The sequence below is a fragment of the Eptesicus fuscus genome, chromosome 10 (genome assembly GCF_027574615.1).
Source record: "Eptesicus fuscus isolate TK198812 chromosome 10, DD_ASM_mEF_20220401, whole genome shotgun sequence".
Classification (NCBI taxonomy): Eukaryota; Metazoa; Chordata; class Mammalia; order Chiroptera; family Vespertilionidae; genus Eptesicus; species Eptesicus fuscus.
Window position 1 is genome coordinate 75,701,327 of NC_072482.1, and position 12,972 is coordinate 75,714,298.

General features: G+C 41.4%; 1 protein-coding gene across 3 annotated transcripts in view; it reads right to left on the bottom strand.

Moving 5' to 3' along the window:
* The window catches only part of LOC103305497 (TATA box-binding protein-like 1), a 28,438-nt gene extending 15,798 nt beyond the window's left edge, over positions 1-12,640 (bottom strand). The window contains exon 1 of one of the 3 annotated variants that reach the window (XM_054721774.1): positions 12,544-12,640. Coding sequence is in view for 1 of the 3 variants with exons in the window: in XM_028141920.2 (XP_027997721.1) it covers positions 11,509-11,630 (122 nt within the window). In the remaining 2 variants the exon portion in view is untranslated. Of the gene's footprint in view, positions 1-11,508; positions 11,799-12,543 lie in introns of those variants that run through there. The other 2 variants (XM_028141920.2, XM_008162280.3) reach the window with 2 other exon arrangements.
* Between the last annotated feature and the right edge of the window lie 332 nt (positions 12,641-12,972).

Genomic DNA, 12,972 nt, shown 5'->3' on the forward strand with positions numbered 1-12,972 from the left:
ACATTATCCATCACAGTGTTTTAAACACTGAAATTGCAAAGCCCATAGCATAGTACTTACACATGGTAATATGCATTCAAATTTAACTATTCTCATTGTTACTATTATTACTCTCCCTCCTTCATTCTTCCATGGTTAGAGAAATGTTCAAAAATAAAAAGGAGCCCTAGCTGGTTTGGCTTAGTGGATAGAGCGTCAGCCTGGGGACTGACGGGTCCCAGGTTCGATTCCAGCTAAGGGCACATGCCCGGATTGTGGGCTTGGTCCCCAGTAGGGGGCATGCAGGAGACAGTTGATCAATGATTCTCTCTCATCATTGGTGTTTCTCTCTCTCTCTCCCTCTCCCTTCCTCTCTGAAATCAATAAAGAAATATTTTTTCTTTTTTTTAAATATTCTTTATTGATTTTTTACAGAGAGGAAGGGAGAGGGATAGAAAGTTAGAAACATCGATGAGAGAGAAACATTGATCAGCTGCCACCTGCACACCCCCCACCGGGGATGTGCCCACAACCAAGGTACATGCCCTTGACCAGAATTGAACCTGGGACCCTTCATCCACTGAGCCAAACTGTTTAGGGCAGTGGTCGGCAAACTGCGGCTCGAGAGCCGCGGTTTGCCGCTCTGTTGACTAATGAGTTTGCCGACCACTGACCTAGACTCTCGATTCCAATAATTACAGGCTGTTGTTGTTCCTTGTGATTAAGCCCCTATCCCAGTAGTCGGCAAACTCATTACTCAACAGAGCGGCAAACCGCGGCTCGAGAGCTGCAGTTTGCCGACCACTGGGTTAGGGCAATAAAGAAATATATTTAAAAATATAAAATAAAAAGGATTTCATTATTCACTGTGATCCTTAACCTTTGGAGCACAAAAGCAGATCATGTTCTTTCAAGTCTAAAAGCAAGGGGTAAAAGTAAAGAATACAATTTTGATGTATCTGATAATGAAATTGGTATTTTAAAAATAACTAAATTTAACAGTGAATTTAAAAAAATCTCCAGTAACAAAATCATTTCAAACAAACAAACAAAAAAGTTGTTGGTTTGGATTATTAAATTGCAACAAAACTGTTCATTGTATTCTTTTCATTTAAAGTGTTTATCATGTTCATTTCTCCACAGATCTTACATATATCTCTATTTTCCCATATTATGGGTGATCATTTAGAAAACTAGAAAGTTTATCTTTTTCTAGAGAATCTTGATATTTGTCCCAAGTTACTGATAAATAACCACAATTTGTGAGACTAATTTAGCCATTATGCTAATGCTAATAAGACAGCATCCTTTTGTAAAGATTATTTTCTTTCCAAGTATAAATATTAATTCACTAGATAGCTCACAAACCGAATAAACCCTCTCTCAGCCTCTGGTTGGTGTCAGGGTTGGCATGCATAAAGTTCAAACTTCTCTGTATTCTGATTTTTATTTCAAAAGTGTGAATGCAGGGGTCCTAACTGGTTTGGCTCAATGGATAGAGCATCAGCCTGGGAATGAAGCATCCTGGGTTCGATTCCGGTCAAGGGCACATGCCCAGGTTGCAGGCTGGATCCCCAGTAGGGGGCATGCAGGAGGCAGCCGATCAATTATTCTCTCTCATCATTGATGTTTCTACCTCTCTCTCCCTCTCCCTTCATCTCTGAAATGAATAATATATATATATTTTTTTTTTTAAACAGTGTGAATGCAGGGCTCAAACTTGAACTGCTGACAGCTCATCAAAAACTTAAGAGAAAGCACTGCAAGGTGAAAACATAACAGTGAAATTTCCTATTTTGACAGTTTCCTTTTAACTGCTTTTATAGGTTTACCTTACAAAATGCCTGTGTTGATGTAGGCAACCTGTTAGAGGTCTATGCCATTTATGACTGCCATGTTAAGAAAAGGAAGGTAAGCCTGACTGGTGTTGCTCAATGGCTGAACAGCGACTATGAACCAAGAAGTCACTGGTTCAATTCCCCATCAGGGCACATGCCAGAGTTGCGGGCTTGATCCCCAGTGAGGGGGGAGGGTGCAGGAAGCAGCCAATCAATGTTTCTCTCTCTATATTTCTCTTCCTTCCTCTTTTTCTAAAATCAGTAAAAAATATTTAAAAAAAGAAAAGGAATGTAAGATTATGAAATTAGCTCCTTGGAAAATAGTGTATAGAGTTCAACTTATTTTAGTTAAGTTTTTACTATTTGGTAAAAAATGTAACATAAATAAAAGCAAACAGGACTACAGAATAAATACACTTTCCATATATAAGCACGATTAAGAATTTCTGGTTTCACACAGAACTGGTCAGATTTTAAAATGATAAAAATGGAGAACTTGGCTAAAGATCAGAAGAAAGCCATAAATTATTTTATATTGGAAACTAAGTTCTATGAGAAAGACTAAAAGACAATGATTTAAAAGTAGCACAATAGTAAACTGAGTAATTAAATAACAACATACAACTAAAAGAACACATAACAAGAGTGATAAGGAAGTATTCTGATTGGAACATTGGTTCTTAACAAGAAGTTGAAATAAACAAAAAACTATGAAGAGGCTCAACCCCCAAAGCATTGATTAACTAAGGTTTGTAGGGCCCTGAAGTTTTAAAACATTTCCAAGTTGTTTCTAATGGGCACCTGGTTAAGAACCACTGGGCTGAAACACCATACCACAACAAGTCAAAAGAACAGAATTTTCCTTTCAGTAAATAAATCCTTAAAAGGAGCTATAGCCACATATCAGGACTATTTATCAAGATTTCTGCACACTGTTTACCATGTATTGATTGTTTCCTTAACTCAGATTCATGCACTGTATCATCACAATCTGCCTTTGGCCTCTGCATGACATAAAACGTTACCAATGAATGGCTCTTGGCTTAATCCAAAGTCACAGTTGAAACTCCTTCCTACTCGACCTCTCCAGGGCGTAACTGGGAACCCCCGATTCCCAAAATTCTCCCTCTGGCACCACCCCACCCTTGGCTTGGCTTCAGAGGCACCTTTCTTCTTAAATTCTCCTCCTAGCTCAGATACTTTACCATCTACTCCTTAAATCAGAAGTTCTTAACTAAATTCCATTTCAGGCCTGACAGCAATAGGTTCCAGGGTGAGAAACCCTTGAAACTATATATGGACACACAAATTTAAATGTGGCACCTGAGGAGGCCATTGTTTTTTTCATATTCTCAAGAGAGTTTAAGACCCCTGAAGTTTACAATCACCAGATACCAGTAAATCCTTTTCTTTATTCAACTTTCAGGCTTCAATTGCTATACATGAGTTTATGGCTCCTACCATCAATGCTGACCTATCAGAGATCAGAACTCATATTCCTAACTGCCTATGAGGCATATTCATTGAATTAACAAATCCAAAATTAATCCCCTCAGAAATACTTGCTGTCCCTTGATTCTTAATTTTAATGGTGCTACCATCCAACACTTAACACATCTGAGTCAGACATTTCAGAACCATCCCTCATCTCTTTATTCTCCTATACCGTTAACTTCTAATTTGGCTTCTTTTCTGCATCCAAAGCATCAGTGTTTTATTTTAGGCTTTCACATGTCATTACGCCAGTCTTAATGGAACTCTCCGCTTTCCATCTCCACAATCTGGTCCATCCACCAAAGAGGCAACCAGAATTATCTTCCTGACTGTGCCACATCCTGCTTAAAGACACATCTCTTGGCTCTCTCATAGGGGCAAAACAGACTCTAACTTGCTTCGTTATAAATTCAGTGAGCTTCACGTTTCCAAATATACCTTTGTAACCTTTTCTACTTTCAGTACACTTGAGCAGTTTGAAGTTACCAATCCTCTAGCAATAGCAGATCCTTTTGTGAGTTTATATCTGCCTAGGATGCCCTTCCCCACTCCTTCAATTAAATTACTACTCATAATTGCATTCATTTAGAATACAACTAATGTGGCTAGACACTGGGAATATAGCTCAGAACAAAATAGTCAGGTAAGGGACCCGGGCTTCCCTCACAGCCCCGGCTTCGTCCAGAAGGTAGTCCGGAAGGATGTCCGGCTGTCCGGTCTAATTAGCATATTACACTTTTAATATTATAGATTTCACTTTTTGGTATGTTCTGCTTAGCACATGTTATTATTGGCTTTAGTTCGGACCCCCAAATCCTGAAGGGCAACTGTGTTCCAGGAGCTTTGACAAATACAGAAATATAATACATTTCTGATGTAAGGAAAGAATTTAATTCACATACACACACACACACACACATTTGATACATATTTCCTTTCCCCTCCTCTAAGAGTTTTGCTCTCCATTTCTCCCCAAGGGTCCTAACTCATCCATATGCTAAGTTCATTCCATGATAGCTGGTTATAGACTGGCTACCTATCTGTTACTTTAAGCACAGAAACCATCCAATTACACAGGGTTTGATAAAACTATTACTCAGCTCTTTACAAAGTGAGGGTGAGAATACAACGTAAGATAAATTAAGAATATAAGACACTTGAAACTCTTCCAACTTAACAGGCCCAAAACAAAAAGCCTAGAAAGAGTAAATTAAAAGACACATATTCTTAATGCACATACAAATTAACAATTATCCAAGTAATTTTACTCTACGCATTGAAGCAGAATTTTCAAGATTACTGGCTAGCCAAAGGTTTTCTCTGCCAAACTGATCTAAAGATTTACAACAGCAATATGCTGCTGAGAAAATAACACTATTAATACAGCTTTTTGTCAGTAATGAACTGTTAAGATATGTCACATCACTTACCTCAGGCTCCCCCTATCACCACCACCAAAAAAGAGTAGAGAACTGAGTTAAGAAATCTAGTGTGCCTTTGAGATTAGCATACAAAATTTGTGTTGAGGAAGGTTTAATGAATTGGGTCTGTCTTCAACATGGCTGTTTCCTACAACCACCTAACCTGCCAGCAGTGGAGATGCTGGGATGTGGTCAATCCATGAGCAATGATAGGATGCTCATTCCAACTTCACTAGATTGCACCTGCACACAAGAAACTGGAGATATCCAAGAAGCATGCTATAGCCATAAGCAGGTCAGAAAAAAGGCTTTGTGCTTCAACAAAAGTATCTGGTAAACTGTAAAGAATGAGTTAGTTCTTGGTCCACAAGTTTCAGGTTCACCACGAATCTTAGCTGAGGTTCAGACAACGATTGTTTCTATAAATATTGACCATAGTAAAAAACAAAATACCCATCTTCATATTTGCACTTTTCGGTTACATAGTGGCTTTATTAGCTTTATTATCTGAAGGATAGCAACACCTGTCCCTGAAACAGTGTGGTGAAAAGAACACTAGGGAAACATTAACAATGTGTTAGATCTTTATCTCAAAACAGAAGGCTTTATTATGGACAATAGTATTGACACCTTGGAGACATGTTCTCCTAAAAAACCCTAATTGTGTGTGTGTGTGTGTGTGTGTGTGTGTGAGAGAGAGAGAGAGAGAGAGAGAGAGAGAGAGAGAGAGAGAGAGAGCCATAATCATTTTCTGGATTATCTGTATTTTTTAGATCCAGAATCTATGATGGCTATGGGAATAATATTAACAATATCACATCAATACTAAATCTATTCTGGCTAACGCAGTTATTACTCAATAAATCAACAGTATCAAAGTAGACATTACTCTCTTTAAACAGAAAAGCAAATCCACACTCTAAATACAAGCATATTTGCCAATCTTCTTTCGGGAGAGGTATAAAGATCAACTAAAACCAATAAAAACAGCACAATATGGGAGGAATTATAAAACTTTACCCTTGTACATTTAAAGCAAAATATACTTTTAATAACATATTTTATATACATTTCTATAACACATATTTTATATAAATATTATTTCAACTAAAAACCAAGACCTGGATAGGAGCCAAAATAGAAAAGAGTTTGCAATTCACTGTATTTTAGCATAATTATTTATTTTCTAGTCAGCAGTTTCAAATGTACATACTAAAACTAAACTATAATATTTGGACTTAACTTTAAAGTTAACCATTTCAGTAGCAGCCTAAAAAAGCTATAGTCATCAAGTTATTCCCCTGGCTAGGTAGCTCAGCATTTGGTGTTAGTCTTACCATAAAAAGTAATTTTGCAATTTCATGCAGTCATTCTCGAGCCACTTGAATTATTGGAGCCTGGCAGCAGTGTCAGCTCCTGCTAAAGTTACAAGGTAGCCACTATCTAGAACATTTATAGTGACACAGAAAACTCAAGTTAAATGGCTTGACAATGATACCAAGTTTCAAGTTTACCATCATTTAAGGTTATACAAGTAAAAAATAGTGTCTTCTAAAGAAAGACTAATTCTGCTAAATGAAACCATTGGAGTCTATTGCTTTTATTCAGAAGTACCATACAGCTAAACAAGCAGTCAAGTCCACAGGGAAATAGCATTTCAATAGCTTCAACACAGAGCCAGACAAGGCTTTGTTGGCCTTCCTTTTCCAAGAAACAGAGATGTCTCTTTTTACTTAGTCCATCTGCCATAAGTGATAACCAGATGCCTGTGTGACAATTCAAAATTAAAACAAGTGCTTCCCCCGCTACCAAAGTCTGAGAGTAGAGATGAGTGGAATAGTCAGTGCTCACAAAGAATTTCAATGCTTTAATAGAAAGCCCCCAAATCAAAGAAACAAAGCATTCAAGCCATCTAATGGTTCACCTTTAATGTACTACCAAGTACCACTGCTTCTAGCACCAACGGATACTTTTTCAGCTAACTATGCTGAGCATTGTTCCAAGCATTACACTTAGTAACTTGCTCAAGGCCACATTAAGCAGCATCGCCACCATCCTGAATACAAGCAGGCTGTATTCAGAGTCCATTCTCTTAAACTCTACACTAATTCTAAGAAAGCATAACTAATTTTGATCAAAACTGTTCTGTCTCAATGAAAATAGTTGTAATTTATCAGGAGGAGAAAGAGTAACACCATTTAATTAATAAAACAATATTTTACTTCTTTTTAAAAGTTGTGAGTTAAAAACAAAAGCATACCATGGACCGATGTCTATAGACAGATGTTTATGGTGCTAAACACAAAGTACTAAAGTCATCCATACATGTCCCAAGAAAACTCTGTCCTTAACACACAATGGGATTTTCAGTATTCTTTCTTGATGGATAAATATTGCATAGTCTAAGTCACCAGGCATTTGTGCTGCATTTTTGGGGGTGAAATTTAAAAGTCTCATTATTGACTCCTACATGAATTCTGATTTGAACCATCCCAGAGTTCACCTCTGTGTGTGTTTTCTTGAACATTTTACAGGATCCCCAGAAGTCTGCTTCCAGTATAAAACTAGCCATTGAAGCAAATTCTGCATTTTATCACCCTTTAGTCAAAAGATAAAACCAGATGTATACAATTTCTGACATGACCTGATTCCTTTAGAATAATGACATACTTCTGGAATGTTGCTTTTCCACAGTCACACACACACACACACACACACACACACACACCCATCTCTCTTCTAAATAAAAGGTTGATTGTTACTAAGTGGCCTGAAAGACATCAGATATGTATATAATTTCACCCTTTTGAAATTTGTCAAACTGGGAGTCTTGTAACAAGAACAAATACTGTATCTATTCAAGGCAATAAACCATTATTACTACTACTACTATTATTATTTATTTACTTATTTATTTTGAGAGAGAGAGAAATATCAATGTGAGAGAGAAACATCGATTGATCAGCTGCCTACCTCAACCATCCCTACCAGGGATGGAACCTGCAACCTGGGTATGTGGCCTGACCAGGAATCAAACCTGCCACCTTTTGGTTTTACGGGAGTACTCTCCAACTAACTGAGTCACACTGTCCAGGGCAGTAAACCATTATTTTTATTGTTTGAATTGGTTAAAAAAACAAAAACTCTAATCATGTTCAAGAAATGTTTGCTGTTTATAACTAGCAGCTAGTATAAAAAGTTGACATTTTAAGGATCAAGAATTAGACTACTAATTAGATTAGATGCCTAAAAGTTGCCCTCATCCACTAGATTAACTCCCTGAAGTAAAATAAAAATATATCCTTCTATTAACATTAATCTTCAAATACACACACACACACACACACACACGCATGAATACGCAACATGATGACAAGTCATAGTCCTAAACCTCAGGAAACTTCTAATTTAGCAGGTATGGATGAAATCCATACACCAGTAACTATAGCTCCAAGCAGTATGTAATAAAGGATTTAAAATTCAAAAATTTTGTCTGTCATATTTTGGTGTCCATGCATGTCATTTCTCTGCTATCTACAAGTGCAAAAAAGGCACCAGAAGAGAAACACTTTTCATCCAGCTTTGCACACCTGATGTGGCATCAGGTTTATAAAAGGTGCAACAAGTATGGGTATCAGGTTTATAAAAGGTGCAACAAGTATGGGTATAAATTACAGTAAATCTTTATTATTTCAAAAATCACAATATAGCTGAATTTTCAAAACACTAGAGGTTTTAGCTCAGAGACACTATGGAAACACTCTACTATAAATTATTCTAAAATCCATTTAAACTTTATTTTTCATAGCAATAATTTCTTCACATGGTCTATGATGCAACAGAATGAAATGAATCACCAGGTTATTACCGGCCTACTTCATTTAAAACAGCACTGATACCCACTCAACTGTATTATACAATATTTGCTGATTTAAAAAAGGGTCAAATCCATAAGAAATAACACTCTCCAAAAATATTCAGCTATGTGTTTTATATGTATTTCTTCTACTTTATAACAAATTCTATATAGGTATACATCCACAAAAATTTTCCACATGAAGAAAAATTTTTGGGAATCATCACCTCAATTGTCCCCCTAATCTGGCAAAATGTAATTTTGGTCTAACATTCAGGTGCATAATGATCAGAAAAGATTGATGTTAAAAGTTTTTTAGACTAAGAATTAGGAAAATCTAAGGTTCAATAAATAACCCAAAATAGTCTTTTATCTTTAAAAAAAAGTGACTATGTCTACAATCACAGTATTACTTCTGAACTTCTAAAACACCTTCTATTCTAAAAATTTAAATATTTTTCATGGCTTATCTCCATACAATCTTTTGATTCTCAGCATAAGGCTCTTACCTGTTGTACTGCACAACCAACAGCTATTCAGAATGAATACAGAACATCTGACATGACCACTCCAATTCTCCAAATAAAGGGGAGGGACACAGAAGGAAAATGCAACAAAGTGCCATTAATGAAAAGAATATACAGACCAAGGACATGATGACAACTTCCTAAGAAACAGAAATAATACTAATAGCCTAAAAAATCCTATTTTTTATTATGACACAAAGTAAGGTGAGGAAAAAAGACACCAAATGTTGGAAGTGTTGCAGCAGAGAGCAGGGAAAGCAAAAATTGGATTGTGAATAGAGGTGGAAAGTAGGGCTTGACGCCCCACTCAAATATAGAAGGAACAGAGGCAACAGCTAAGAGGTCCAGGTGAACTGAGTGTGATGGCAGCCTTGACACCGAGGGCTGAATTCACCGTCTCGCATACACTATGAAAATTCTGGGGCTGACCATCCAACAGCCTCAAGTGTGATCGTCTCCCAGCACAGCCTTCACAGAAGAACAGCTATATGAAAAGACTAGAGGCCCGGCGCATGAAATTCGTGTGTGGGTACAGTTCCTAGGCCTGGCCTGCTATCAGGGCCATCTTCCCCAGCTGCCTGCAGCCAGCCCTGTCCCCTGCCGCCACGCACCCCCAGTTCCCCATTCGCCATCAGGTGATCGGAGCCTGCGGGCTGCGGAAAGGAGCCAGGAGGTGGTCAGTGCACCTCGTAGTGACTGGTCCAGCGGTCGTTCTGCCGTTAGGGTCTATTTGCATATTACCCTTTTACTATATAGATTATGCAACAGTCCATTCATTAACCTGAAGATGACAATATCAGGTTTTTCTTCTTGGCATCTTAAAATGCAATTTTAAATTTCCCAGTGTTTTGTACTTCCCATCTTTGTTAAAGGAAACTGCCCACCTTTTTACACAGGAAAGTCCTTTAACAAGGGACACTGAACTTCTATTACATGAAAAAGCCTGAGATTTCCGGCATCAAATTCAAGAACACACAGTAGATCATTACAGTTTCTGGGGCTCATTTCGAGGGCAGAGGGTACAAAAAGAGAGGGCTGGACATAAGGATGACACCTTTTTGTTGAAGAAGTCAGGCTTAGCAAAAACGGTGGGGGACAAACAGAAGCTGTGCTTGACATAATTGCTTCTGTGACCTATCAGTTTTATTCTCATCCTTAATCTTCAAGTGTCTGTAAAGAGCTTTGTTCCCATTGAACACAAAAATGGTATTACTGTGGTACGTATATGTGGCCTTTTCAGTATGCCATGGGAAAATCTCATTCGCTGACCTGGAATAGTTTTGGAAAGTATAAAACCTTTAAATAGTTAGTGATGTAAGGCTTAAAGAGGCAGCATAAAGCTGTAAGTACCAGTATTTCACTGGCCATATGAAACAGTAATTCTTTAAACAAGAGAGCAATAAAAGCCTCTTCTCAATTGGAATTAACTGACCATTTCCTTAAACTTTCAAAGAAACTGCAGATTATAGCCAAACCTTCTTGTATTTCTTTTTCAATTTCCCCAGAGAAGCTGCCATTGTTGCTTCACACAGAAATCACACCAAGCCTGTTTCCTTTTCTTTTCTTGAACCGATTTTAAGGCACTGTTCCTCACGCTCACACACAAGCCCACGCTGGTGAACTGCCAGTGTCGCTGGGGAACTGCAGGTGACAGATGCAGTCACGGAGCTCACAGATGTGGACTGGCTGCAGCCGGAGCCTTGTTGCAATGCACACACTGACACAACCCGCAGATGCACATCTCAGCAGAAGAGAGTTTTTAAAACCGTCACTACCAATTGCATTTACTTTTCGGATTCTTCCTGTTATCAAGCGCTTACCCCAATCCCTCTGTCCCGGCTCAGCCCTACCCACAATTCATTCTCTCTTCCTCAGTTTCTAGATCCTTCTTCACATCTTTTGGCTAACAAAAATAACAGCAATAAAGCGGGTCTCTCGACGCAGATGAGATTTGGGAGCCCTCCGGCCGCGGCAGAGGCCACTCAAGTTTTCTGGGAAACAACGCACCCTTCGCATCTTTGCACGACCCTTCCCCGGGTGAGGGCTGCACACGGACCGACAGGGAATCTCCGGCTCCCGTCTTCCCCAGGGGTGGCGAGCACGAGAAAGAAACACCTCTTTTCTTCTCCGACACCCCGTAGGAAGACGCTCCCCGGCAGCGACGCCCCACCCTCCACCTCGCCGTCCCCCAACGAGATCCCCAAATGTCCCCCCCGGTCCTGAGAACCCGACCCTCCCTGGACGCCCGGAGCCGTTTCCCAACCTGAGCGACCCGCCCCCGCACTCCCCGCTCGCAGCCCGGCTCCGGCCCCGCACACCCCGCCCCGCGCCCCGCGCCCGCACCCGCACTCAGGCCGCCCGCTCCCCGCCCCGAGGGGCGCCTCCGGGGTTACCGTGGGAAGAGGGGGCGGCGGCAGAGGACGCGGCGGCAGCGCGGATGCCGGTGGCGTCGGACGCGAAGGATAAGCTGGAGGACGAGGAGGAGGATGATGCGGGCGCGCTCTCCAGTCTCCATGGAACTCCCGCCCCGGCCCGTTGCTAGGAGCCCCCGAGGCACGGGCTCCCTCTTTCGCGCTTTGTTGTTCCGGGTCCGGGGCGGCCGCTGCTTCCCCGCGACAATAAATAGACTAGACGCGGGGGAGCATAGAGACAGCGCTCCGATGCTAGAGCGTCACCGCGCTGGGCTCCCCGCCCCCTCTGTGCCTCGCTAGCCACTCATTTCCGGCTCTCACTGCTCCCGTCACTGTCTCCGCCCTTTAGCTTACTTCCGCTTCCTCCTTCCTGGTCCCGAAGTCCGGCCCCACCTGCCCACGAGATTGTCCAAGTGGGGTAGGGCTTGGGGAGCGGTACTGTTGCTTAGACTTTTGCTTGAGCCGTTTAAAAAGATTTTGAAAAAAACTCTGTGCCCCTTGTGCATATGTGGCTGATACCTAAACTCAAGTACGTAGTAATTTCTGGTGTAAAGTATAATATTCGTGGACTTAAATTTTGTCGAAACCTTAGAGCTTTCTCGTTAGCTCATTCAATTTCTAGAAAAGGTCCACCATTTAACATAATTAGCAAAGCTAGACTTTAACAACTACATTTTCTAAGACATTTTCTGCCAGGGGGGAAAAAAAAAAGTCCTACTTCGCTTTTCCAGTGAAACGTGTTAATGTACGACGTCGCGTAAAGCTCTCATTGAAGAATTCTAATCCTGGTCCTACGGGAGAGCGATAGTTGATGGATGATGGATGGATGGATAGATTAGATAAGAGGGTGGGGGTGGGGGTGGGGTGGGTGGGTAGATAGGAAGGTCGATAGATACCTAGATAGGTAGATGATAGGTAGGTAGGCAGATGATTGATAGATGGGTAGATAGATGGGTGGATGGATGAGCGGGGACCTTAGGGCACACACTGTCTCCTGTCTCTTCGAGATTTCCTTACTTAATTCTGGTGTGCGGTCAGGACCCTGCCGTGGGCGTCGGAGGCTTTTGCGCCGCGTGGCCAGATGCAGGAAGGATGGGCTGTGGGAGGGGGCGGCTGAGGCTGGGACCCGGGTGCGGGGAGGCAGAGGCAGCTCGGGCAGGAGGGCGCTCACGAGGAAGCTGGGCGCCTGGGGACTGAGACCCCTCGGGGCTCTGCGCCCAAGTAACCAGGAGACGACCCGGGGAACCCCGAGGGGGCACACTCGCCAGTTTGAACGGCTGCGGTCCGAGGGCGCCCTCGGGACTCGGGGGTTGGGGGAGTGCGGTGGCCTGAGAGATGCGGGCGGGAGCGAGACTCGAGTAACGCCCGGGGAGCCAGGCGACGCAGAACCCCCGGCGCCCGGAGCCCACCCCCGGGCTGCGCGGGCCTCCGGTTTAATAAAAGGCC